Source organism: Pongo abelii, chromosome 3 (assembly GCF_028885655.2).
Source record: "Pongo abelii isolate AG06213 chromosome 3, NHGRI_mPonAbe1-v2.0_pri, whole genome shotgun sequence".
Classification (NCBI taxonomy): Eukaryota; Metazoa; Chordata; class Mammalia; order Primates; family Hominidae; genus Pongo; species Pongo abelii.
In genome coordinates, this window is record NC_071988.2 from 24,427,429 (window position 1) to 24,452,059 (window position 24,631).

General features: G+C 40.0%; 1 protein-coding gene across 3 annotated transcripts in view; it reads left to right on the forward strand.

Annotated features, from left to right (window-relative positions):
• Nucleotides 1–2,899: 2,899 nt before the first annotated feature.
• Nucleotides 2,900–24,631, forward strand: part of ZCCHC4 (zinc finger CCHC-type containing 4) — a 56,730-nt gene continuing 34,998 nt past the window's right edge. The window contains exons 1-6 of one of the 3 annotated variants that reach the window (XM_009239853.4): nt 2,924–2,980; nt 3,181–3,319; nt 4,183–4,301; nt 5,436–5,518; nt 23,052–23,327; nt 23,777–23,857. In XM_009239853.4, the coding sequence (XP_009238128.1) occupies nt 3,214–3,319; nt 4,183–4,301; nt 5,436–5,518; nt 23,052–23,327; nt 23,777–23,857 (665 nt within the window). In that variant the 5' untranslated portion in view covers nt 2,924–2,980; nt 3,181–3,213. The other 2 variants (XM_002814647.4, XM_054553787.2) reach the window with 2 other exon arrangements.

The window sequence follows — 24,631 nt, forward strand, 5'->3', positions numbered from 1 at the left end:
CAAGGCTGTTTATTTCACCTGGGTGCAGGCGGGCTGAGTCCGAAAAGAGAGTCAGCCAAGGGTGGTGGATTATTATTAGTTCTTATAGGTTTTGGGATAGGCAGTGGAGTTAGGAGTAATGTGCTGCGGGCATGGGGTGGATCTCACAAAGTACATTCTCAAGGGTAGGGAGAATTACAAAGAACCTTCTTAAGGGTGGGGGAGATTACAAAGTAAATTGATCAGTTAGGGTGGGACAGAAACAAATTACAATGGTGGAGTGTCATCAGTTAAGGCTATTTTCACTTTTTTTGTGGATCTTCAGTTGCTTCAGGCGATCTGGATGTATACGTGCAGGGTGTAGGGGATATGATGGCTTAGCTTGGGCTCAGAGGCCTGACAATAAGTGTAATCTAGGTCTCTCCTGGTACTTAGGCCTCAAGGGACCTATTTTCGGTTCTGTCTCTGGCTTCCTTTCAGAACCTTGCTGAATCTCTCAGTATGTTTCTACTCAAGCATTTTCCTGTACAGACTAAAAACACTATCAGGAAATTAAATGAAACTTGTATAACTTATTGGTCATATTCATAATCCCATCAGTAAATATTTAACACAGGCTATTTACCATATATATCTGAAAATAAGGAGAGGTTTTTTTTCTCCCCAAAATTATCCCTCTGCAAAGAAAATGGCCTGATGTTTGAAACCTTCAGCAGCTCCCACATTTTGCAGTGCCCTCCCATTTACCTTATTTGGATCAACCTTTGTTGTATTTTTACTGTTTGGGGAAGCTTATCTGTAAAGGCTGCACGTCTGTACTGGTTTTGGCTGCTTAGAGAGGTTGCCTCAGAGAATCAGCATTATTGAAAAGAGAAAGAGGAAATATGGACTCAGTAACTCTGGTTTTACGAGTTACAAATTCACTTGCAAATTTTATAAGCAAGTCTTTTAAGATCACAAATTTGTACATCTAAAACAAATTTGTAAATAAAAGTGCTAGAGTTCATGTGAGTAGGTAGTTAGGTCTTTTAGTTTTTATTCTGCCTGGGGCACTGTCTCAAGGGGTCCTGAGGACGTGTGCCCAGCTAGTTAGGTCTTGAGACAGTATCTGAAAGTATCATCATCATAGCTGTAGAAAGTTTCCTATCTCAAAAGACCAGACATGTGCAGATAATATACACTGAAAAAGTGTGCTGGACAACTTGAAAAAGGGGACACTGGTACATCAAAGATACAGATGCTACTGGTGCAGATGGAGAATTGAGTAAAACCATTACATGAAACGTGAAAGAAAAACAGCCATGTTTTTACAGTAATAAACCATAGCACTCAATGTGTGAAATTAACTAGGCACATGCCCCAATGGTTCTTTAAATAACATAAGAGACTATTTCGTCTACAACCATAGACATGTGGCTGCGTCTTGATTACTGCACTATAAGACTTGAAATTGAGTAGGCTGATTCCTCCCACTTCATTATTCTTTTTCAAAATTGTTTTAGCTATTTTAGTTCCCTTGCCTTTCCATATAAATTTCAGAATATTGTCTAAATCTACAAAAAAAATCTGGCTGGGATTTTCATAGCAATTGTGCTACACCTGTATGAGCATTAAACCTGGGGAGAACTGATATCTTTACTATGTTGAGTCTTCTGATTTATGAGTGCAGCATGTTTCTGAATTTGTTTATTCTTTGATTTTTTTTTTTTTTTTTTTTAAGACAGAGTCTCGCTCTGTCACCCAGGCTGGAGTGCAGTGGCACAATCTCGGCTCACTGCAAGCTCCGCCTTCTGGGTTCACGCCATTCTCCTGCCTCAGCCTCCCGAGTAGCTGGGACTACAGGTGCCCGCCACCACGCCTGGCTAATTTTTTTTTTTTTTTGTATTTTTAGTATTTTTAGTAGAGACGGGGTTTCACAGTGTTAGCCAGGATGGTCTCGATCTCCTGACCTCGTGATCCACCTGCCTTGGCCTCCCAAAGTTCTGGGATTACAGGCATGAGCCACCGTGCCTGGCTATTCTTTGATTTTTAAAAAACTTTAAAAATTGCTTATTTATTTTAGAGACGTCGTCTCGCTTTGTTGCCTGGGCTGGTTTCGAACTCTTGGATTCAAGCAATCCTCCCACCTTGGCTCCCCAAAGTGCTGGGATTACAGGTGTGAGCCACTGCACCCAGCCTTGATTTTTTTTTAATCAAGCATTTTGGAGTTTTTAGCATACATAAAGCCCTGTACATATTTCGTTAGACTTACACCTATTTCATTTATTTGAGTGATTGTAAGTGGTATTCTATTTTTGAGTGTTCTTGTGATCATTGCTAGTATTTAGAAATCCAGTTGATGTTTGTGTGTTTATCTCATATCCTGCAACCTTGCTGAACTCAGTTTAAACTGGAGGTGTTTTCCTGATAGATTCTTTCGGATTTTTAAAATGTGGACAATCATGTCATCTGCAAATCAGGACGGTTTTCTTTCTTTCTAATGTATAAATGTCAATGAGTATGCAACTATGATGTGCAACTTTCAGCGTTGTCCAGAAGTTACAGAGGATGATGCAGTGACTGTGACTTTGAAAAACAAAGAATGGTCCTTCAATCGCAGCTGCTGCAGCCATTTCAGCTATTTGGCAGAGGTGGTAATGCTGCCTTTTGGACCTACAATACAACCAAGTCTTTGTTCGAATCATCTCACCTCCTGGCTATATTCTTAAGAAAGGAGGGTGCTTTCAGGCGCTGAGCTCATGGTACAGGTCCCACAAGTGACCTGCGAGCCCCACCGCTAGGGGCCGCTTAGGTGCAGCCCCCAGGTGGGCGGGAACTGCGTTTCGGGGCGTGGCCTCCGCCGCGGCAGCCCCCGCCCCAGCTCCTCCTAAGCGCCTGGGGGCGCTGTGGGTCGCTTTGGGTCGCGGGGGCGCTCTTTCTCAGCATTGTTGTTTCGTACTGAGGCTTTCGGGACGGCGGCGGGAAGATGGCGGCCTCCAGGGATAGGTTTGAAGCTGTGGAGGTAGAGGGCAGCGCAGGGTGCCGGGGAAGCTCGGGAATGGAGGTGGTGTTTCCTTTGGATCCTGCCGTCCCCGCCCCGCTGTGCCCTCACGGTGGGTCAGAGTCTGGGCTCAGCCTAGCTGCCGGGCGCTGAGGGTGTGATTTGGATTGGAAGTGGCTTTTGGGGCTCCTGTATTTTTATCCGCCTCTTTCCCTCACCAGTGTGCTGCCTAGAAAATACTCCTTCCTCGGAACATGGTGTTTTTCAACTTACTTGAGAAACATTCAGAGCAAGTCTCCACTCGTGTGGTTTTGGCTCCAGGACTATTTCATCTCTTTTTTGGGGGGAAGGGGCAGAAAGGTAGGCAAAGAGAAGGATGCATGGTATTGAATAGTTCTCGTTGACAAGTACTTGGGGATTTCATTTGTTGATTTGCTCTCCCTTCAAAAATAAAAAATTAGGGAGAAAGACAGTGTAATTCTTGCCTGCGAACTAGGCTCAGTTTTTCTCTAACTTACAGAAAGTGGGCGTGTCCAGCTCAAAGCTCGGGTTTTCACTGCAAGGGTAACCGCGCAAGAGATGTCAAAGTCCTCAATTCTCTGAGTCCCTTCCTTGTTTTAGTCTCAGGTTTGTAATATTCACAACGTAGACAGCAACTATACCGACAATAGCATTTTCTTTCTGGAGGGACCAGTTTTCAAAAATTATTTATAAGTAGTCACTGCTGGAATGTTGTAACAGAGAGAAAAGAAACATACCCTAAACACAGAGAAGCCGGCGTGGTGGCGTACACCTGTAGTTCCAGCACTTTGGGAGGCCGAGGCGGGCTGATCGCTTGAGCCCAGGAGTTTGAGAGTAGCCCGGGCAAAAATGGTGACACTCCGTCTACAAAAAAACAAAAACAGCTGGGGACACGCAACTGTAGTCCCAGCTACTTGGGAGGCTGAGGCGGGAGAATCGCTTGAGGCTAGGAAGCAGAGATCTCAGTGAGCCATGATTGTGCCACTGCGCTCCAGCCTGGGCGACAGAGGGAGACCCTGTCTCAAGAAAACAAAACAAAAAACCCCAACAAAACAAAAAACAACCAACCAAAGAGATGGATGTAATTATGATAAATTGTGCATAAAGCTCAAACAAATTTTATTTAAGGGCGGTGAAAACTAAGAACTTGACGTAGATGACTGTTACTTGACACTTTTTTTTTTTTTCTGTTCTGGAACTAGGACCCACTCTTCTGTTTGTAAAGGTGACCCAAGGGAAAGAAGAAACTCGGAGGTTTTATGCCTGTTCAGCCTGTAGAGATAGAAAAGACTGTAATTTTTTTCAGTGGGAAGATGAAAAGGTATATCAACTTTTTGTATATTTATTTTTTATTTTTGGTATATGTGACAATTTTGTTGAGAACGTGTAAACCAATAAAAATATGCGGTCTGAACATATAAATCTCTTAAGAGAGATGGAGATACTATGTTTGTTGGTTCAGAAAACGAGTTCATGTTTACTCTGATTACTGATATCTTAAAACTACTGTCTCAAAGTCTTAATTCCCCATAAGACTCTCTGAGGTGGTAATATTGGGTGGGGCTGATCTTCTGTGTGTTAGCTTGGGCTTCTGTAACAAAAGTACCATAGGCTGTGTGGCTTAAACGACAGACATCAGTTTGACTGGGAAGTCCAGGATCAAGATGCTGGCAGATCTAGTGTCTGGTGTAGGTCCTGTCCTCTTCCTGATTTGCAGAGGGTCATCCTTTCTTTATATCCTCATTTCCCAGAGAGAGGAAGCAAGCACTGTCTGTCTTAGAAGGACGCTAATCTCATTCCTGAGGGCTCTACCCTCTTGACCTAATTACTTCTCAAAGGCCCCTCATTTAAATACCATCACATTGGGGTTAAGGCTTCAACATACGAATTTTAGGGGGCACAAACATTCAGTCTATAGCACATTGGCAGATACAGATTTCTCACTAAAGAGAAATCATGATCATTCCAGAAAGTGTTAAAAAACACTTTTTTTGAACATTTGTACTGAACATCCCTTATACAGCTATTAGATGACCAATGAAGGCACTTAGAGATATAGTCATGAGCTTGGTATCCTCTTGAACTCGGCTCCAGTTGAAGTTTCTGAAAACTTTGACCAGAGAATTTTCAGTTTTGTTAGGTTTGTGGTAAAACAGTATTATATACCACTCTTCTGCAGACCCATTAAGGTGAATACTTGGCTTGTGTCCACCTTTTTGCTATTGTGGATGATGCTACAGTGAACATATGTTAATCTCTCAGTGCTTTAATATGCTGGATATTGCTTCAAGCTGCTCTAGGATTTTCCCAGTTTTCGCTGTTTTGTTTTCCCCTGAAATGAATGCCTGTTGAGTTGGTTGAATTTCTGTCTTCTTGATGTCAGAATGTGATGCCAGTTCTTCTAGGATGATAGATATTTCACAGTTTATTCAATGGGTTTTGTACTGTCTTTCAGTTGTCAGGAGCTAGACTTGCTGCCCGAGAAGCTCATAACCGAAGATGTCAGCCTCCCCTGTCCCGAAGGCAGTGTGTGGAAAGGTACTGATGCAGTGTCATTTTTCTTTATTTGTTTAGCTGTCATGTTTCTTTGTTATTGCCTTTTTCTGTGCCTTTAAGTTTACTTTCATTTATTTATTTTTATTGTAGTTACATATATAATATAAAATTTGCCATTTTAATCATTTTCAAGTGTGCAATTCAGTGACATTAAGTACATTCATGTTGTTGTGTAACCATCGTCCCTATTCGCAAAACTTTTTCATCACTCCAAACAGAAACTGCCACCATTATGCTGTAACTCCTCATTCCACCTCCTCCCAAACCCTGGTAACCTCTGATTTATTTTTGTGGTTTTTTTTTTTTTTTTTTGAGACAGGGTCTCATTCTGTGTTGCCCAGGCTGAAGTGCAGTGGTGCTGTCATGACTCACTATAGCCTCAACCTCCTGGGCTCAACCAATCCTCCACCTCAGCCTCCTGAGTAGCTGGGACTTCAGGCACACGCCGCCACACCCAGCTAATTTATTATTTTTTTTTATAGAGATAAGGTCTTGCTGGGTTGCCCAGAACTCCTGGTCTAGAACTCCTGGGCTCAAGGGATCCGCCCACCTCAGCCTCCCAAACTGTGAGAGTTACAGGCATGAGCCATTGTGCCCGACTATTTTTGTTGCTATGAATTTGACAGTTCTGTGTACCTCATATAAGCGAGACTATACAATATTTGTCCTTTGGGTCTGGCTTATTTTACTTAGCATAATGTCTTCAAGGTTCATTCATGTGGTAGCATGTATCAGAACTGTATTCCTTTTTACAACTGAATAATATCCGTTGTCTGTCTGTACCACAGTTTAAAAATCCGTTCATCTGTTGATGGACATTTGGGCTGTGTCTACTTTTTTGCTGTTGTGAATGATGCTACAGTGAACATTGATATGCAAATATTAGTTTGAGACCGTGTCTTCAATTCTTTTGGGTATATACCTAGACGTGGAATTGTCAGTAATTCTGTGTTTAGTTTTTTGAGGAACCACCAAACTGTTTTCCATAGTGGCTGCACCATTTTACATTCCCACTAGGAGTGTATATATGCATTCCAATTTCTCCGCATCCTTGCCAACACTTATTATTTCTTGTTTTTCTGATTACAACCATCCTAGTAATTGTGAAGTGGTATGTCATTGCAGCTTTGATTTTTGTTTTTTATCAAATTACTAATGATGTGAATCATCGTTTCATGTGCTTATTGGCTATTTATGTATGATCTTTGGAAAAATGTCTGTTCGAGTCCTTTATCCATTTTTAATTGGGTTATCTTTTTGTTGTTGAGTCACAGCAGTTCTTTATATGTTCTGGATATTACAACTTTGCCAAATATATGATTTGCAAATATTTTCTCCTATTCTGTAGGTTGTCTTTTGACTTTCTTAATGTCCTTTGAAGCACAAGAGTTTTTAATTTTGATGAAGTTCAATTTATCAATTTTTGTTGTTGTTGCTTGTGCTTTTGGTGTATAGATCAGAACCCATTATCAAATCCATTGTTATGAAGATTTGCTGTGATGTTTCTTTTTTGAAACACTAAACCAAACTTGAAAAATCTCTAAACATCTATTTTTAAAAATCTGCATTGTTGAAATGTTTTATTGGGTGGATTAGAGTTGAGTCGTAGATGTAATTTTTTGACAAACTTGTGAAAAGAATTTATCTCTTACCTGTGTCACTGACATTATACAGTATGTGCTGGGAGAAGCTCCTTAAAAAGCCTCTTGGCTAGGTTACTGATGACAAATAGGTTTTCACTTTTATGGGCAGCTCCTTCATTTTACTTGGGCTGCTGTGTTCAGAAAGATTGTGAGGCCTCATTTAGACTAAGCACAGAGGAGTACTGGGGTGTATTTATAATATTTTTCCTGGGCTGTTTAGTAGTAGATTTTAAAGTCATTTGATACAGGAGGCATTTCTCAGTATAATTTGATTGTCCCTTAACTACAGTGGTTAGTCAGAGATGTCTATGTATTTACTGTGTGGGAATTCAGTCATCACCCAAAACATCTTGAAAAGGGAATTAAAGAAAATTGAGGCCAGGCATGGTGGCTCATACCTGTAATTCCAGCACTTTGGGAGGCCGAGGTGGGTGGATCACTTGAGGTCAGGAGTTCGAGACCAGCCTGGCCAACATGGTGAAATACCATCTCCACTAAAATTACAAAAATTAGCCAGGCGTAGTGGCAGCGTCTATAATCCCAGTTACTTGGGAGGCTGACGCAGGAGAATCGCTTGAACCTGGGAGGCAGAGGTTGCAGTGAGCCAAGATCGTGCCACTACACTCCAGCCTAGGTGACAGAGTGAGACGCTGTCACAAAAAAAAAAAAAAAAAAAAAAAAAAAGAAAGAAAAGAAAATGGAGCACTACTGTGAGGTAGGCACTGTGCTAGGTGTTTTACATGAGATATTATTTAGTCCTGCAGAGGTGGTTTACTTCAATGAGAAAATTGAGGCTTACAGGAGTTATACTTTATCATGTTCACACTATGAGAAGTACTAAGCTGTGACTCATCTTATGCCTGATTCTAAAAGATTATTTTTAAATGTAAAAGCAGATAGTAATATATGATGCATAGCGATTTAATTTGAGGATACATAAGGAGAGAAAAGGTAAGGACTTATGCAGGGATTTATCATAGTGATTATTGAGAGAAAATAGAGTATTGAAGACGGAGAAAGTAGAACCAAATGGCCCGTGGTTTCTTCCTTTGAACTCATCACTTTGGTCATTTTGTATTATTTCCTTCTGGCTTTTTTTCCTATGCCAGGTTTGTTTGTAGCCGTAATGTATACATAGTTTTGTATTCTGTCCTTAACACTTTTATCTGATAAGCATGTTTCTGTTAGAAGGATATTGGTGATTTAATTAAACTCTGTAAGAAAATCTAGGTGATCTTATTTCTAGCATAGTAAAATTTTAGTTTGGAGCTAAACCACTGTTCTTTTTTTTTTTTTTCCACTCTCTTTTTTTTTTTTTTCCACTCTCTTTTTTTTTTTGAGAGAGAGTTTCACTCTTGTCACCCACGCTAGAGGGCAGTGGCGCGATCTCGGCTCACTGCCACCTCCACATCCTGGTTTCGAGTGATTCTCCTATCTCAAGCCTCTAAGTAGCTGGGATTACAGGCACCTGCCACCATGCCCAGCTAATTTTTGTGTTTTTAGTAGAGACGGGGTTTCACCATGTTGGCCAGGCTGGTGTCAAACTCCTGACCTCCGGTGGTCTGCCCATCTTGACCTCCCAAAGTGCTGGAATTACAGGCGTGAGCCACCATGCCAGGCCTAAACCACTGTTCTTATCTTTGTAGTGCCAGAGTATGTTTTTTTGATAAAAAAATTTTGAAATTCATATTTTATATTAATTAGAACATAAAAGCTTGGTAAAATATGAATTATTAAAGAATTTTTAAAAGGTTATTTTTTTTGGGGGGGGCCATAATTTCATCTTTTATCTAGTGCTAATTCTTGCCAGCATGTCTCAGTAAAATGCTTTTCAATATCTTAAACCATCTGTGACCTATTACCTTGGATTGTGTGGCCAGAAGTCTCCATCCAACCATCTGTCCACCTAGTCATTCATTCACTCATTCATTCATTCAGCAGGTATTTATTGAATGCTCAAAAAGCATTTAAAATGCTAGTAATGGGGTTGAGATATATAAATAAAGATAATTTAGTATAAAGTAAGGTGTGTTAAGTATCCACAGTATTCATAGAAAAGGCTAAGTGCTGGCCGGGTGCAGTGGCTCATGCCTGTAATCCCAGCACTTTGGGAGGCCGAGGCGGGTGGATCACGAGGTCAGGAGATCGAGACCATCCTGGCTAACACGGTGAAACCCCGTCTCTACTAAAAATACAAATAAAATTAGCCGGGCGTGGTGGCGAGCGCCTGTAGTCTCAGCTACTCGGGAGGCTGAGGCAGGAGAATGGTGTGAACCTGGGAGGCGGAGCTTGTAGTGAGCCAAGATTGTGCCACTGCACTCCAGCCTGGGCGAGAGAGCGAGACTCCGTCTCAAAGAAAAAAAAAAAAAGCAAAGGCTAAGTGCTTTAGAAGTCAGAAGCCTTAGGGCGTAACTTGTGGCTTAGGTGATCAGTACAGGGTAAGGAGAGGACATCTGAACAGGTTTTGGAAGATGGGTAGAAATTTAATATCATTGATTTCACTGTATCACTTTGTAATCAATGTTCCTGTGCTTTATTATATGCTTTCTCTGGAGCAAACGGTTTGAAAGCAGTAATTCTGAAAATACTCAGTGTCTTAAGATAAAGAGTCCTATTATAATTTGGGCTTTTTAAAATCAAAGGCATAATAAATAACCTATTCTCTTTGTCTGTCTTCAGCCTGAGACTAGCAGTTCATTGTTATGTGTAAGTAGACCTAAGGATGATGTACTATTGCTTGAGAGTGTAATTATTTTCTAATGTGGATAATTTAATTTTGTATAACTCATTTATAAGTTAGCTTATTAAACAACTATTATATTTGAAAATATTAAACTGCTTTTAAACTTTATACTGATTCTTAAAATTATACATATTCTATAAAGCAAATTTTTCATGTTTTTGTGCAGTTACAATAGCTTTTCATTGACTAATTTATTTTCAAAATCATTTGTAAGGACTTATGGTAGCTAGCCAGATAAATTGACCTGTTAGCTGATTTTTATTATGGGATTGGTAGCGCTGCACAGATTTCTAGGTTTACAGAGTAGGATTTGATTTTCATTTTTCTAATCTCACTCTTTGAACCATGCTTTCTGTTTCATATGTGTTCAGTTGACATATTTACATTTTGTGCCTGAGATTTGCTTTTTTTATATAGTTTTTAGCTGCCTGTTATGCTCTGAAATGTGTTATTATGTTTATTATATAGTATGTTTGCACCCTTATTGTGACCTATGAAGACTTAGGGAAGATATTTAAATGCTAAAGTCAGCATTAATTTATGTGCATCCAAATAGTTTTGTTTCGTTGATATTTCATTTGGTTATTTTTTTTCAGATCTCATTTAAACTGAGATTTTCAAGGTCTGCTATTAGAGAAATGCCATAAACATAATTTGTGTACTCCAGGAAAGGCAAATGGAACATCAAATGGAGATCAATAAAAATGACATTTCAAAATGCTGGCCTGCAATTTGTGAATCATGCTGAGCCATGCAGCAGAATGAATTTCTCTCCCCCTGGGGAATGCTGGGGAATGTGTTGTAAATACGAATAAGGGGGGAAAGCTGAGTAATCTTGAGCGCTTCATATTCTCATGTTCTCTCTACCAAACTTTTAGAAGGCCGTGTGTCTGAATGTTAAATTTAAGGCACGATAGTTGCTGATTATGTTGCGATTTTGAATAGAGAGAAATATGCACAAGATCTCAGTTTATCTTTTATCAAGAAAAGGTTAATAAACTAGCAGTGAAGCTTTCTGAAGGGCAGTTTGGAAATACTTAAAGGAAAGAGGTAATTGACAAGGCACAAAGATGTATCATGTAAGTGGAGGTTCATTTTGCAGTGTTCTTTTCCTTCTTTTAAAAATGATTAAACTCAGCTCCTTATGGTGAGTGAATCATCACCACATCAGCCCCTCATTGCTTTGAACTTTCTTTCCTCCCTTCCTAGTGATTTTGCGACTTCTGCCTTCAGCTAGTGTTACTCAGTGGGTGATAGGTAGTCCTTTTAACCATATTTGAGTAACAAAACCCGACACAACTTCCTCTACTTGTGGGATTTTCCTTTCTTAGGTCCTCTAAAGGCCTTAATTGTTGTTGTTATTCTTTCAACCAGGTATATTTTTTCTTTCTTTTCTCTCTCTGTCTCTTTCTTTCTCTCTCTCTCTTTCGTTCTTGCTGCCGCTCTTTCTTCCTTTCCTTTTCTTTCTTTCTCTTCTTTCCTTTCTTTTCTTTCTTTTTTTTGGAGGCAGAGTTTCATCTGTTGCCCAGGCAGGAGTGCAGTGGTGCATTCATAGCTCATTGTAGCCTCCAACTTTTGGGATTAAGGGGTCTTCCTGGCTAATTTTGTTTGTTTGTTTGTTTGAGATGGAGTCTTCCTCTATTGCCAAGGCTGGAGTGCAGTGGCGTGATCTTGGCTCACTGCAACCTCCGCTTCTGGGGTTCAAGTGACTCTCCTGCCTCAGCCTCCCAAGTAGCTGGGATTACAGGCACCCACCACCACGCCCAGCTAATTTTTGTATTTTTAGTAGAGACAGGGTTTCACCATGTTGGCCACGCTGGTCTTGAACTCCTGACCTCAAGTGATCTACCTGCCTCAGCCTCCCAAAGTGCTGGGATTACAGGTGTGAGCCATGGCGCCCGGCTCTGGCTAGTGTTTTAAAATATTTTTAGAGATGGGGGGGTCTCAATATATTGCCCAAGCTGATCTGGAACTCCTGGAATCAAGTGATCCTCCTGCCTCAGCCTCCTGGGTAGCTGGGATTACAGGTGTGAGCCACAGTACCTGGCCAAGGGATATTTACTTCTCTAATATCAAATGCATGTCCTGTTGTTCTGTTCTGGTGGCTGACTGAAAGTACATGATGTGTTTCAGTAATGAATCATAGGGTGATGGCAATTAACTCTCCACCTGTAATTCCAGCCATGCACAACACTTGCCTGAAGACATGACAGCTTCAAAAGCAAGGACCAAGTTTTCAAGAGGTCTGAACTACATCTTGGCCTCTGTTTGGCTGACGGCAATTATAAATCATCTCCATATTGCAGATGCTAAAATGTGAAAAAATATACACCTTAGAAATGATGAAATAGAGTGGTTGGATTTTGCTTTGTGATGCAGGCTGACAGGCTCTCTTTTTATTTATTTGTTTATTTGTTTGTTTTTGAGATAGGGTCTTGCTCTCTCACCCAGGCTGGAATGCAGTGGCATGATCATGGCTCACTGTACAAAGATGTACAACTATCACAATCTATTTCCAGAACATTTTCATCACCTCAAAAGGAAACCTCATGCCTGTCAGCAGTTACTCCCATTTCCCCACTCCCCACCCCAGCTTCTAGCAACCACTATTCTACTTTCTGCCTCTATGGATTTGCCTATTCTAGACGTTTCATATAAACAGAATCATACAATACCAGATATCATTTTTGATTTAACTTTTTTTTAATTAATAAAAGACTTCTGTTTAAAAACCACTGAATTGTACACTTTATTTTTTTTTTATTTTTTTGAGACGGAGCCTTACTGTGTCACCCAGGCTGGAGTGCATTGGCATCGTGATCTTGGCTCACCATAACCTTTGCCTCCCGGGTTCAAGAGATTCTCGTGTCTCAACCTCCCAAGTAGCTGGAATTACAGGTGCACGCCACCATGCCTGGCTAATTTTTGTATTTTTAGTAGAGATGGGGTTTTGCCCTATTGGTCAGGCTGGTCTTGAACTCCTGGCTTCAAGCGATCCACCCACCTTGGCCTCCCAAAGTGCTGGGATTATAGGCATGAACCGCTGCACCTGGCCTGAATTGTCCACTTTGAAAGGGTGAATTATATGGTACATGAATTGTATCTAAGTTTACAAAATCATGTATGTGGTAGTAGAATCAAATCGTTCTATGAGAGTGCATTTGCAAATAATAATCAACGCTCCTGTTTCCACCTCTGCATTTCTCCTTCCCCAGTAGCAACTATAGTCGCCTCTTAAGGCTAATTCTTTGCATCACATCAAAAGGCAGATAATGTTTGGTTGTTCCTTTTTGTGATATTAAGATTAATCACATGTTCAGGTAAACCATCCATTACAAAGCTCCCCATCAGCCCTTTGTCTAATGATTTTAGCAGTAACTGATGATCATTGCCCAGAGGTTGTAAAAGGTTTTGGAATCTTGTCATTGTTTATGCATTCATTAGCTGTAATTCTTCTGTAAAAAAGAACTTTGTTTCATCAACTGTCAGCTTACTTTGTTACAGTTCATGTGGGAAAGAAAAGATAAATGTTTCATCCTTCCCCTCCTGTTGTTTTTAACTAGTTTTTGGAAAAATGATTTGGTACTGCAGCAACTTCCAAAGTTGATTAATCAGGATCATTGTTCTGTTGTTGTTGTTTTTTTTAATATCACTATGAAAACATATATTTTTAAAATTTGGTGTTTTGTAGTTCTTTGAGATTATTACTCTTTATGATATACCACTTTTGGAATTTGATTTAATTTTCACAATGTGATGGGGGTTGTATGTAGGGTGACTATAGAATTTAAATCCAGACCCAGATACTTCTTGAGACTGGAGGGGAAGGAGGCAATAACCAGATAGAACTCCAGGATGGAAGATGTCAACTGGGACTGTCCTGGGCAACCAGGGATGTGTGGTCACCCTAGTATATGGGGATTGTTAGCGGAAAATTCACTTTTCCCCCGACATTTTTACCTTTACTGAGGTATGATACTTTACATATAATAAATTGCACATATTTAAAATGTACCATTTGATGAATTTTGACACATACATCTGCCCGTGAAATCATCACCACAGTCAAGATAATGAACATACTATTACCTCCAGAAGTTTCTGCCTGCCCCACTATTTTATATCCCTGCACCCCTAGGGTCCCCAGACATCCACTGATCTGCTTTCTGTCACTATAGATTAGTCTGCATTTTCTAGAAGTTTATATAAAGGTAATCATACAGTATGTACTGTTTTTTGTGTTTTTTTTTTTTGAGACAGTCTCACTCTGTTGTCAGGCTGGAGTGCAAAGGTGCAATCTCAGTTCACTGCACTCTTCACCTCCCAGGTTCAAGCGATTCTCCTGCCTCAGCCTCCCAAGTAGCTGGGACTACAGGTGCACACCACGCCTGGCTAATTTTTTTTTTTTTTTTTTGTATTTTAGTGGAGACGTGGTTTCACCATGTTGGCCAGGATGGTCTCTATCTCCTGACCTCATGATCTGCCTGCCTCGGCCTCCCAAAGTGCTGGGATTACAGGCATGAGCCACTGTGCCTGGCCAGTATGTACCAGTATGTACTGTTTTTTAAGGGCAGGTGCATTCATTTATTTAGCATAAATATTTTTGATATTCATCCATGTTGATGTGTTTGTCAACAGTTCATTCCTTTATTCACAAATAATGTTCCACTGTATGGATATTTCCATTCACCTGTTTGTAGTCCTATAAGTTTCCTGAGTTACTGACTCTTAGAAAAAAGCTGCTATGAACATTTATGTATATGTCTTTGTATGGACTCATGGTTTTATTTCTCTTGGGTAAATACTAGGAATAGAGTGGGTGGATCATATGGTGGATATACGTTTAATTTTTCCCAAACTGCCAAACTTTTCCAAAGTGGCTGCACCATTTTACTTTCCTATTAGCAACGTATGAGGAATCAGATTTTTTCCTGTCTCCTACAATACTTGTTATTATCTGTCCTTTTAATTATAGCCATTGTGAAGTGATATTGCATTGTGATTTTAATTTGTGTTTATGACATGGAGCATCTTTTTATGTGCTTGTTGACTGTTTTTGTATTATCTTTGGAGAAATGTCTATTCAGTTCCTTTGCTATTTTTGAATTGGGCTAATTGTCTTTTTATTGTTGAGTTATTCCTTATACATTGTGGATACAGTTCCTTTACCTGGCATATAATTTGAAATATTTTCTGCCATTCTTGGGTTGTCTTTTCACTCTCCTTTTTTTTTTTAGCAGTGGTGCCATCTTGGCTCACTGCAACCTCCGCCTCCTGAGTTTAAGTGATTCTTGTGCCTTAGCCTCCTGAGTGGCTGGGATTACAGGCGTGTGCCACCACACCCGGCTAATTTTTTTTTAGTAGAGATGGTGTTTCACCATGTTGGCCAGGCTGATCTCAAACTCCTGACCTCAAGGGCTGTGCCTGCCTCAGCCTCGCAAAGTACTGGGATTATAGGCATGAGCCACTGTGCTGTCTTTTCACTTTCTTAATGGTATCCTTTGCTGTGCAAAAGTTTAAAATTTTTTATTAAGTCCAATTTATTTATTTTTGTCACTTATGATGAGTATCTTTTGAAGAAAAAAATTTTAAGTCGTGACGAAGTTCATATTATTGATTCTTACACTTTGTGCTTGAGTCTTATTTAAGAAATCTTTGCCAAACCCAGTCATTATTATTTTCTAATATGTTTTCTTTAAAGTTTTCTAGTTTTAGTTCTTAGAGTTAGGTCTATGATGTATTCAGGGTTAATTTTTTTTATATGAAGTGAGGTAAGAGTCAAGGTTCATTGCTTTGCATATGGCTTTCAGACTTTTCCAGCACCTTATCTGCTGTGGGATTAGAGAGAGAGAAAAAAAACTTTTCCAGCACCATTTGTTGATAATATTATCCTTTCCTCATTGAATTGATTTGGCACCTGCATTAGTTTTCCTGTTTCTGCTGGAACAACTTAACCACAAGTGTAGTGGTTTACAACAACATAGATTTATTATTCCAGTTCTGGAAGCCAAATGTCCAAAATCAACTAAAGCAGGTTAAAGTTAAGCTGTTGGTGGGGCTAGTTCCTTCTGAAGACTCTGAGAAGAGAATTTGTTTCTTGCTTTTTCCAGCGTCTGGGGCCACCTACATCTTTTGGCTGTGGCCCCGTGCTCTGTTTTCATAGCACATCACTCCAGTCTCTGCTTCTGTCACCACATAATCTTCACCCTCACTCCACTGCCTCTGGCTTGTAAGAACCCTTGTAATTATGTTGAGTCTACCCAGATGACCCAGGATAACCTCCGCATCTTAAGATCCATCACTTCATGACATCTGTAAATTTTCTTTGGTCCTATATGTGTATTCACAGGTTCCATATTCTCTTTGGTAGGATGTGGGGAGTGAGGGGGCATCATTCAGCCTACTGCAGCACCTTTCTCAAAAATCAGTTAACTTTATATGTGTTTTTTTTTCTGGACTATTTTTTTCCCTTGACCTATAGGTGTATCTTTACATAAATACCACATTGTCTTGATTACTGTGACTTTATAGTGTCTTCTTGAAATTGGGTAGTGTAAGTATTCTTTGTCCATTGTTTTCAAAGTTGTTTCCGCTATTATAGGTCCTTTTTATTTTCTTATGAATTTTTTGAATGAGGTTTTCAGTTTCTACAAAAAATCCTGCTGCGATTTTGATTGCGAGTGTGTTGATTTTATAGATACATTTGGGGAGAATTGACATCTTAATAGTATTGAGTTTTCTAGTCTGTGACTGGTGTATCTCTTCAGTTACTAAGTCATCTTTAATTTTTCTTGGTGATGTTTTGTAATTTTCAGTGCACTGCAGTTACACATCTTTTGTCAGATTTATCATGAAGTATTTCATGTATTTTAATGTGGTTTTAAATTGTATTGTTTTAAAAGTTCAGTTTCTAATTGTCTATTGCTAGTCTTTAACAGTACAGTTGATTTTATATATTGATCTTTTATTTTGAAATCTTGATAAGCTTACTAGTTCTAGCAGGCTTTTTGAAGATTTCCTTAGGATTTTGTACATGTATGATCGTGTTGTCTGTGAATAAAGAAGTTTTAATGTTTCCTTTCCAATTTATGTCTTTTGTTTTTTTATCTTGTCTTATCAAACTGGCTAGAAACCCTTAGTCAATGTCGAGTAGAAGGCTGAGAGCAGACATCTTTGCTTTGTCCGAGTCTTGGGGAAATGTATTCAGTCTTTCAGCTGTATGGTGTTAGCAATAGGTTTTTCTTCGATGCCCTGTGTCAGATTGTAGAAGTTCCCTTCTATTCCTGGTTTTTTGAGAATCTCTCTCCCTACCTCCCTTCCTCTTTCCCTCCCTCCCTTCCTCCTTCCCTCCCTCCCCTCCTTCCTTCCTCCTTCCCTCCCTCCCTTCCTTCCTGTCTTCTTTTTCTTTCTTTTATTTCTTTTTCTCTGTCACACTCTGTCACCCAGATTGGAGTGCAGTGGGACGATCATGGCTCACTGTAGCCTCTACCTCCTCGGTTCAAGTGATCCTCCCACCTCAGCCTCCCCAGTAGCTGGGACTATAGGTGCGTACTACCACACCCAGCTAATTTTTTTACTTTTTGAAGAGATGAGGATCTTACTATCTTGCCCAGGCAGGTCTCAAAATCCTGGGCTCAAGCAGTCCTCCTGCCTCAGGCTTCCTAGAGTGCTGGGATTATAGGCATGAGCCACCATACCCAGCCTGAGAAACTTTATCATCAGTGGATGTTTGATTTTGTCAAGTGCGTTTTTGGGGGGCACCTAATGAAATTATCTTTTTTTCAAAAAAGCCCGTTAATATGAATTACATTGATTGAATTCAAACTTTTAAACAACCTTGCTTTGCTAGGATAAACTATATTTGGTCATGATGTAATAGCTTTTTATATATTGCTGGTTTTGATTTGCTTAAATTTTGTTAATAATTTTTGAGTTTGTGTTCATGAGGCATGTTTGTCTGTAGTTTTCTTGTAATTTTTTTTCCTGGTTTTGGTATTGGGATAATGGTGGCCTCATGAAATGAATTGGGAAGTGTTCTCTCTTCAGTTTTTTGAAAGAATTTGTGTAGAATTGGTATTGGCCCAATGTCATCTTGCTTGTATTGTTTTCAGTGAGAAGCCTGATGTCATTTTTATCTTTATCTCTGTTCCTCTTTACATAATCTATCTTTTTTTTTTTTTTTTTTTTCCAAGACGGAGTCTCACTCTGTCTCCCAGACTGGAGTGCAGTGGCACGATCTCTGCTCACTGCCACCTCTGCCTCCCAAGTTCAAGCAATTCTCCTGCCTTGGCCTCCTGAGTAGCTGGGATCACAGGCACCCACCACCATGCCCAGCTAATTTTTGTATTTTTCATAGAGATGGGGTTTTGCCGTATTGGCCAGGCTGGTCTCGAACTCCTGACCTCAAGTGATCCGCCCACCTCAGCCTCCCAAAGTGTTGGGATTACAGGCTTGAGCCACCGTGCCCAGTCCACAATCTATCTTTTTTCCTCTGGTTTCTCTTTATCATTGCCTGTTTGTTTGTTTAGAGAAAGGATCTTGCTCTGTCGCCCAGGCTGGAGTGCAGTGGTGCAATCACGGCTCACTGCAGCCTTGACCTCCCAGGCTCAAGCGGTCCCCCCACCTCAGCCTCCTGAGCAGCTGCAACTACAGGCGCTTGCCACCACACCTGGGTAATTTTTGTATTTTTTTGTAGGGACAGGGTCTTGCCATGTTTCCCATGCTGGTCTCGAACTCCTGGACTCAAGCGATCCTCTCACCTTAGCCTCCCAAAGTGTTAGGATTACAGGTGTGAGCCACTGCATCTGGACTATCATTGATTTTAAATCATTCTGGCCAGGTGCAGTGGCTCTTGCCTATAATCCCAAGACTTTTGGAGGCCAAAGCAAGTGGGTCACTTGAGCCCAGGAGTTTAGACCAGCCTGGACAGCATAGCAAAACCCTGTCTCTACAAAAAATACAAAAATTAGCCAGGTGTGGTGGCAAGCACCTGTAGTTGCAGCTGCTGAGGAGGCTGAGGTGGGAGGACCGCTTGAGCCTGGGAGGTCAAGGCTGCAGTGAGCTGTGATCACACCACTGTACTCCAACCTGGGTAACAGAATGAGAGTCTGTCTCAAAAAAATGAAAATAAATAAATAATTTTATTATGATGTGTCTTGTAGTTTTCCTTCATGTTTCTTGTACTGTGGTTCTCTGAGCTTCTTGGATCTTTTGATGTAATTTTGAAAATTATCATTTATTATATTTTCAAAATCCACCCTCCCCTTTATTTTGAGGGCTTCATTTCCACATATTTAGGCTCCTCAGTTTTTCATTTTATATCGTTCTGAGACCATACCTTCAAGTTCACAAAGCTTTTTGCTTTAGCCCCTGAACTACTGTTATTCCCCATGTAAGGTGTTTTTTTTTTTTTTTTTTTTTTAATAATTTTAACAAACCTTTGTAGATTTCGTCTTTTTATGTTTTCCTTTTTTCTTTTTTTTTTTGTTTGAGACAGAGTCTTACTCTGTCACCAGGCTGGAGTGCAGTGGCGTGATCTCGGCTCACTGCAACCTCTGCCTCCTGGGTTCAAGTGATTCTCCTGCCTCGGCCTCCCAAGTAGCTGGGACTACAGTTGCGTGCCACCATGCCCAGCTAATTTTTGTATTTTTAGTAGAGACAGGGTTTCACCATGTTGGCCAGGATGGTCTCGATCTCTTGACCTCATGATCCGCCTGCCTCGGCCTCCCATAAGTGCTGTGATTACAGGCGTGAGCCACCGCACCCAGCTGGATGTTTTTATATTTTCTATGTCTTTGCTTAACAGGCTTATGCTTTCCTGCACCTCTTGAACACATGGAATATAGTTACAATGAGTGGCTTTAATGTCTCTACCAATATCATCCTATGTCATTTCTGGGTTTGTTTAGACGTTTTGATTTTGATTTTTTAATTTTTTATTTTTTTGAGACAAATTCTCACTCTGTCACTGAGGCTGGAGTGCAGTGGTGTGATCTCAGCTTACAGCAGCCTCCGCCCCCTGTGTTCAAGTGATTCTCCTGCCTCGGCCTCCCAGGTAGCTGGAATTATAGGTGTGCTCCACCACGCCTGGCTAATTTTTGTATTTTTAGTAGAGACAGGGTTTCACCATGTTGGCCAGGCTGGTCTCAAACTCCTGACCTCAGGTGATCCACTGACCTCAGCCTCACAAAGTTCTGGGATTACAGATGTGAGCTACCACGCCTTGCTAATTTTTTTTTTTTTTTCTAATCATGAGTCATGTTGTTCTGTTTCTTTGCATACCTGGTAATATTTTATTGGATACTAGTAGTATGGAATTTACCTTGTTATATACTGGATATTTTTAATTCCTTTATGTATTTTTGATTTTGTTCTGGGACAGTTACTTGTTGTAGTGTGATGTTCTTGAGCAGGATTTAGCAAACTACTACCTGTAGCCAACTCTGGCCATGCCTCTTCACTTGGCTGTGTTTGCTTTTGTGGTATCACTGCAGAATAGTTGTGACTGAGAGACTTTGTGGCCTGCCAAGCTCAAAATATTTATTATCTGATCCTTTACAGAAAGTTTGCTGACCCTGCTTTTGAAGACTTGTCTTTAAGCTTTTTAGGCAGGACTGAGCAACCTTTTGTGCTTCTAGGGCTAATTTTTCCTCCCTACTGAGGCAGTGCTCTTCTGAGTACTTGAGTGCTTGTGTATTGTGAGGCATTTCCACTCTGGCTTGTTGGGAGACAAACCATTCTGGACCTGTGTGTATTTTCCAGTGATAATTCCACCTGCTTCTGGCCAGTGGTTCTTTCCTTCGCCTTGGGGAGTTTCTGCACGTGCACATGCTGCTCAGTACTCAGCCGAAGACTCGAGGGGAATTGTCAGCCAGTCTGGAGCGTTTTTTCTCTCTCTCTCAGCGTACAGCTTTCTGCTCTCCTGTCCTCCCTGGTTATTCGCCAGTACTCTTCCTGTGAATTCTGGCCGCCTAGCCTCCTGGAGTGCTCAGCTCTGTCTCATCAATTCCTTGGGCTGTGTTTCGGTTCTCCAACCCTGTGCTGCCGGCTCTCCACAGGCAGGAAGCTGGGCAGCCGTACCACTCACCTCTGTTCCCTTCCCTCGGGGTTCACTGTTTTGGGCTGCTAGTTGTCCGGTATCTTCAAACTGCTGTTTCATATATTTTGTCTTTTTAAAACTTCTTTTGAAGGCCCATGGTAAATCTGGTCTCTGTTACTCCATCATAGCTGTCTGTGGAAACTGTCAACATTTTTTTCTTTTAAAGACAGAGCCTCACTCTGTTGCCTAGGCTAGAGTGTGGTGGCATAATCATAGCTCACTGCAGCCTTGAACTCCTGGGCTCAAATGATTCTCCTGCCTCTGCCTCCTAAGTAGCTGGGACTACAGGCACATACCACCACACCTGGCTAATTTTAAGAATTTTTTGTAGAGATGGAGTCTCAACTATGTTACCCAGGCTGGTCTTGAGCTCCTGGCCTCAAGTGATCCTCCTGTCTTGGGCCCCAAAGCGCTGGGATTTCAGGTGTGAGCCACTGTTCCTGGCCTGTTCAACCTGGTTAGTACTTAGTGATGAAGGTAATAGTAGTAAATTCAGTGTTTCTGTTGCCGAAGAGTGTTTATTGGTCCTTTCACTTGCATTTCATTTCATAGGGCCCTTTCTTCTACTGGCATTCTCACTTTGAATTACTAAGAAGTTTCTTCTAATATCCTTCTATCTCCTTTTTCTTTCTAGTTTTAGATAAAGCTGTCAAAAGAACAGTTATCATAGAAATAGAAACATTTAAATTACCGGCACGATAGCTTATTTCTTGCTGCAACCATTCAGAATATCTGTTTGTCACTGCCTTGTGTGCTTTGAAGTGAAACTGTGCTTAGATATAAAAATTTTAAAACTCACTTTGATTTCCTGTTAAGTTCACAGTTTTTACACTGCAGTTCCTGAATTTAGTTCCATCAAAACTGTGTGACTAGGCCAGGCGTGATGGCTCATGCCTGTAATCCCAGCATTTTGGGAGGCCGAGGCGGGCAGATCACTTGAGGTCAAGAGTTTCAGACCAGCCTGGCCGACATGGTGAAATCCTATCTCTACTAAAAATAGAAAAATTAGCTGGATGTGGTGGTGTGTGCCTGTAGTCCCAGCTACTCAGGAGGCCCAGGCAGGAGAATCGCTTGAACCTGAGAGGTGGAGGCTGCAGTGAGCCAAGATTGCACCACTGCATTCTAGCCTGGGTGACTCCGTCTCAAAAAAAAAAAAAAAAAAAAAATGATATGACTCTTCCCAAACTATAAGGATTTAGTGCACTGTTTATTTTAACCTGCTTAGGTTTAGACATTTCTGACTCTCCACGGTCCTCAATCATATTATTTATTTTTCTTTTGTTTTCTTACTCTGATTTCATAGCTGGCATCACATATACAAAACCAGCAGTTTTTAAACATACTGACCATGATTATTTTCTCTTTCTAATAATCTCTAATAAAATTAAAAAAGAAAGAAGAAAGAAATGGTGACTTTGAAATTGGATATAAGGGTGACTTGGAAGAAATCAAATGGGATATTCAGTGTAGTCTTTTTTAAGCCTTTGAATATTGTCTTCCTGTTTTGGAGGTGAGCTTATAACTCCATCAGTACTGCTAAGAACAGAGGAGCTTTGAGAAACATCTTTTCTTTTAGGAGGTAATTTTTCTTGCTAAGTATGTCATAAGAACTTGAAGAATGATCTTAATTTCTCATTTTAAAATGACTGTCAAGTGAGCCAGACTGTTTAACAGAAAAAGTTGGAACATGTGGATTTGTCAATAAATTTAAACTTGATAGTAGTTGTCATTACTACTAAGTTGTTTGAGTAATATATTATTTTCACGTTTTAAATGGATATTGATCTTCATTCAGTGACTAAATTGGAGCGTCTCAATTCTCATGAAACTGCTGATCGTTTTCCTCTTTGTAGGTATGCAGCCAGACATAAATTCCAGCCAACATTCCACAGATTTCTTCCTACCTTTCTTCTTTACGCGATACTCTTTAGGAAGTAAGAATACTTTTTGGATGCTAAAAATAGCAAAACACGTTGTGTTTACAACGATAAACTTAAAATATATTTCTTTGTGTTTTATTTTGTCTTAAAGGTACTTGAAGTTTATTGAGTTGCCCTTGACTCAGAGAAAGTTTTGTCAAAGATGTCAGCAGTTGCTGTTACCAGATGACTGGGGGCAACATAGTGAGCATCAGGTTCTGGGTGATGTGTCCATCACCCAGTTAAGAAGGCCCAGTCAACTCCTTTATCCACTGGAAAACAAGAAGACAAATGCCCAGTATCTGTTTGCTGATCGGAGCTGTCAGTTCTTGGTAGACTTACTTTCTGCCCTCGGATTCAGAAGAGTACTGTGTGTTGGAACACCAAGGTATGTCATATGATTTTTTAAAGAATTATCTTCTCACCACTATTGAAACTGTATGAAGATTTTATTAAGTAGTTATTTACTCTGTGCAAGGTATAGCATGAAGCTTTGAGTATTTAAAATGTAAAGCACAGTCCCTGTCTTAAGGAGTTTGCAACCTGTATTCCATTTGAGAAAAATCTTCATAGATTTCTTTCTGATGCATGAGAGAAGATTCTTTCTGATTTAACTGCTAAATTGTTTGTAATTTTAGACCTCTCTGTTTCAGATAAGTTCTGCTCTTAAAAAATATTTGCAAAATTGAAACCTTGATTATACCTGCCAAATTCTCTTCAGTGTTTCATTGAAATATCATAAATACCAGAAGAACGTTGATGGTTTTGTTGTTTGTTTGCTTATTGTCTATGACATTTGTAATTTCTTATTACATTTGCTTTCACTGATTGCTTTAGGTTGCATGAGCTGATCAAGTTGACAGCATCAGGTGACAAGAAGTCTAACATTAAAAGCCTTTTATTGGATATTGATTTTCGGTAGGTTTACAAAATACAGTATTTCCTTTCATTGTCTCCTGTTTCTTTTTAATGTTTTTCTGTTTTTAATTGTTTATACTCTGTTGCAACTCTTTAATTTACATTTAGAAGTAGTAATTTGTTATGAGGAAACTTTTTGGTCGAATAAATTCAACATGTAATCTGTATTTCAAACAGGGAGGCAGTTGATTTCTCCTTTTGCTGGTGGGCTTCCTAGATTTTCTCTATGAATGCGTCTAGTTTGTCTTTGGCTTATAATCTACAGATGAATCTCTATTGAGTGAGGTTTCTTCTCATACATTATATTCAAAGATAATTCTAAACTGCCTCATACTTAATCAGTCTTCCAGGATTTTGTTTCATTAGATCTTTGAAGTGTGAGAACTCAGACATTTCTTTTAGTATATTTTACTGGATGTTGTACATATTGTCTTTCACTGAACATAGCCTGGAGTGAAGGGAGTGCTAAGCAGGGGATAGACAGGTCCCAAAGCGGAAGATTAGCCGACAGATAGACTTTGTGAGAGGGTCGGAATTAAATGGCATCTGATGATTTCTGAGTTGATGACACAGAGGAAGGAACACATCTTGAATCTCCCCTCTGGTGGTAGTTTTGAAGATACAGACCTTTAGCTTATAACATGGATGGTAAATACATTGTCCACTGTGTCTATAATTCTGTACATTTGAAGTACTCGTCTCAGTTTCTGTAATTGTTTAATACCTGGAATTCATGTAGAATTTATAAGATACTATGTTCTTAGTATTTTTCAT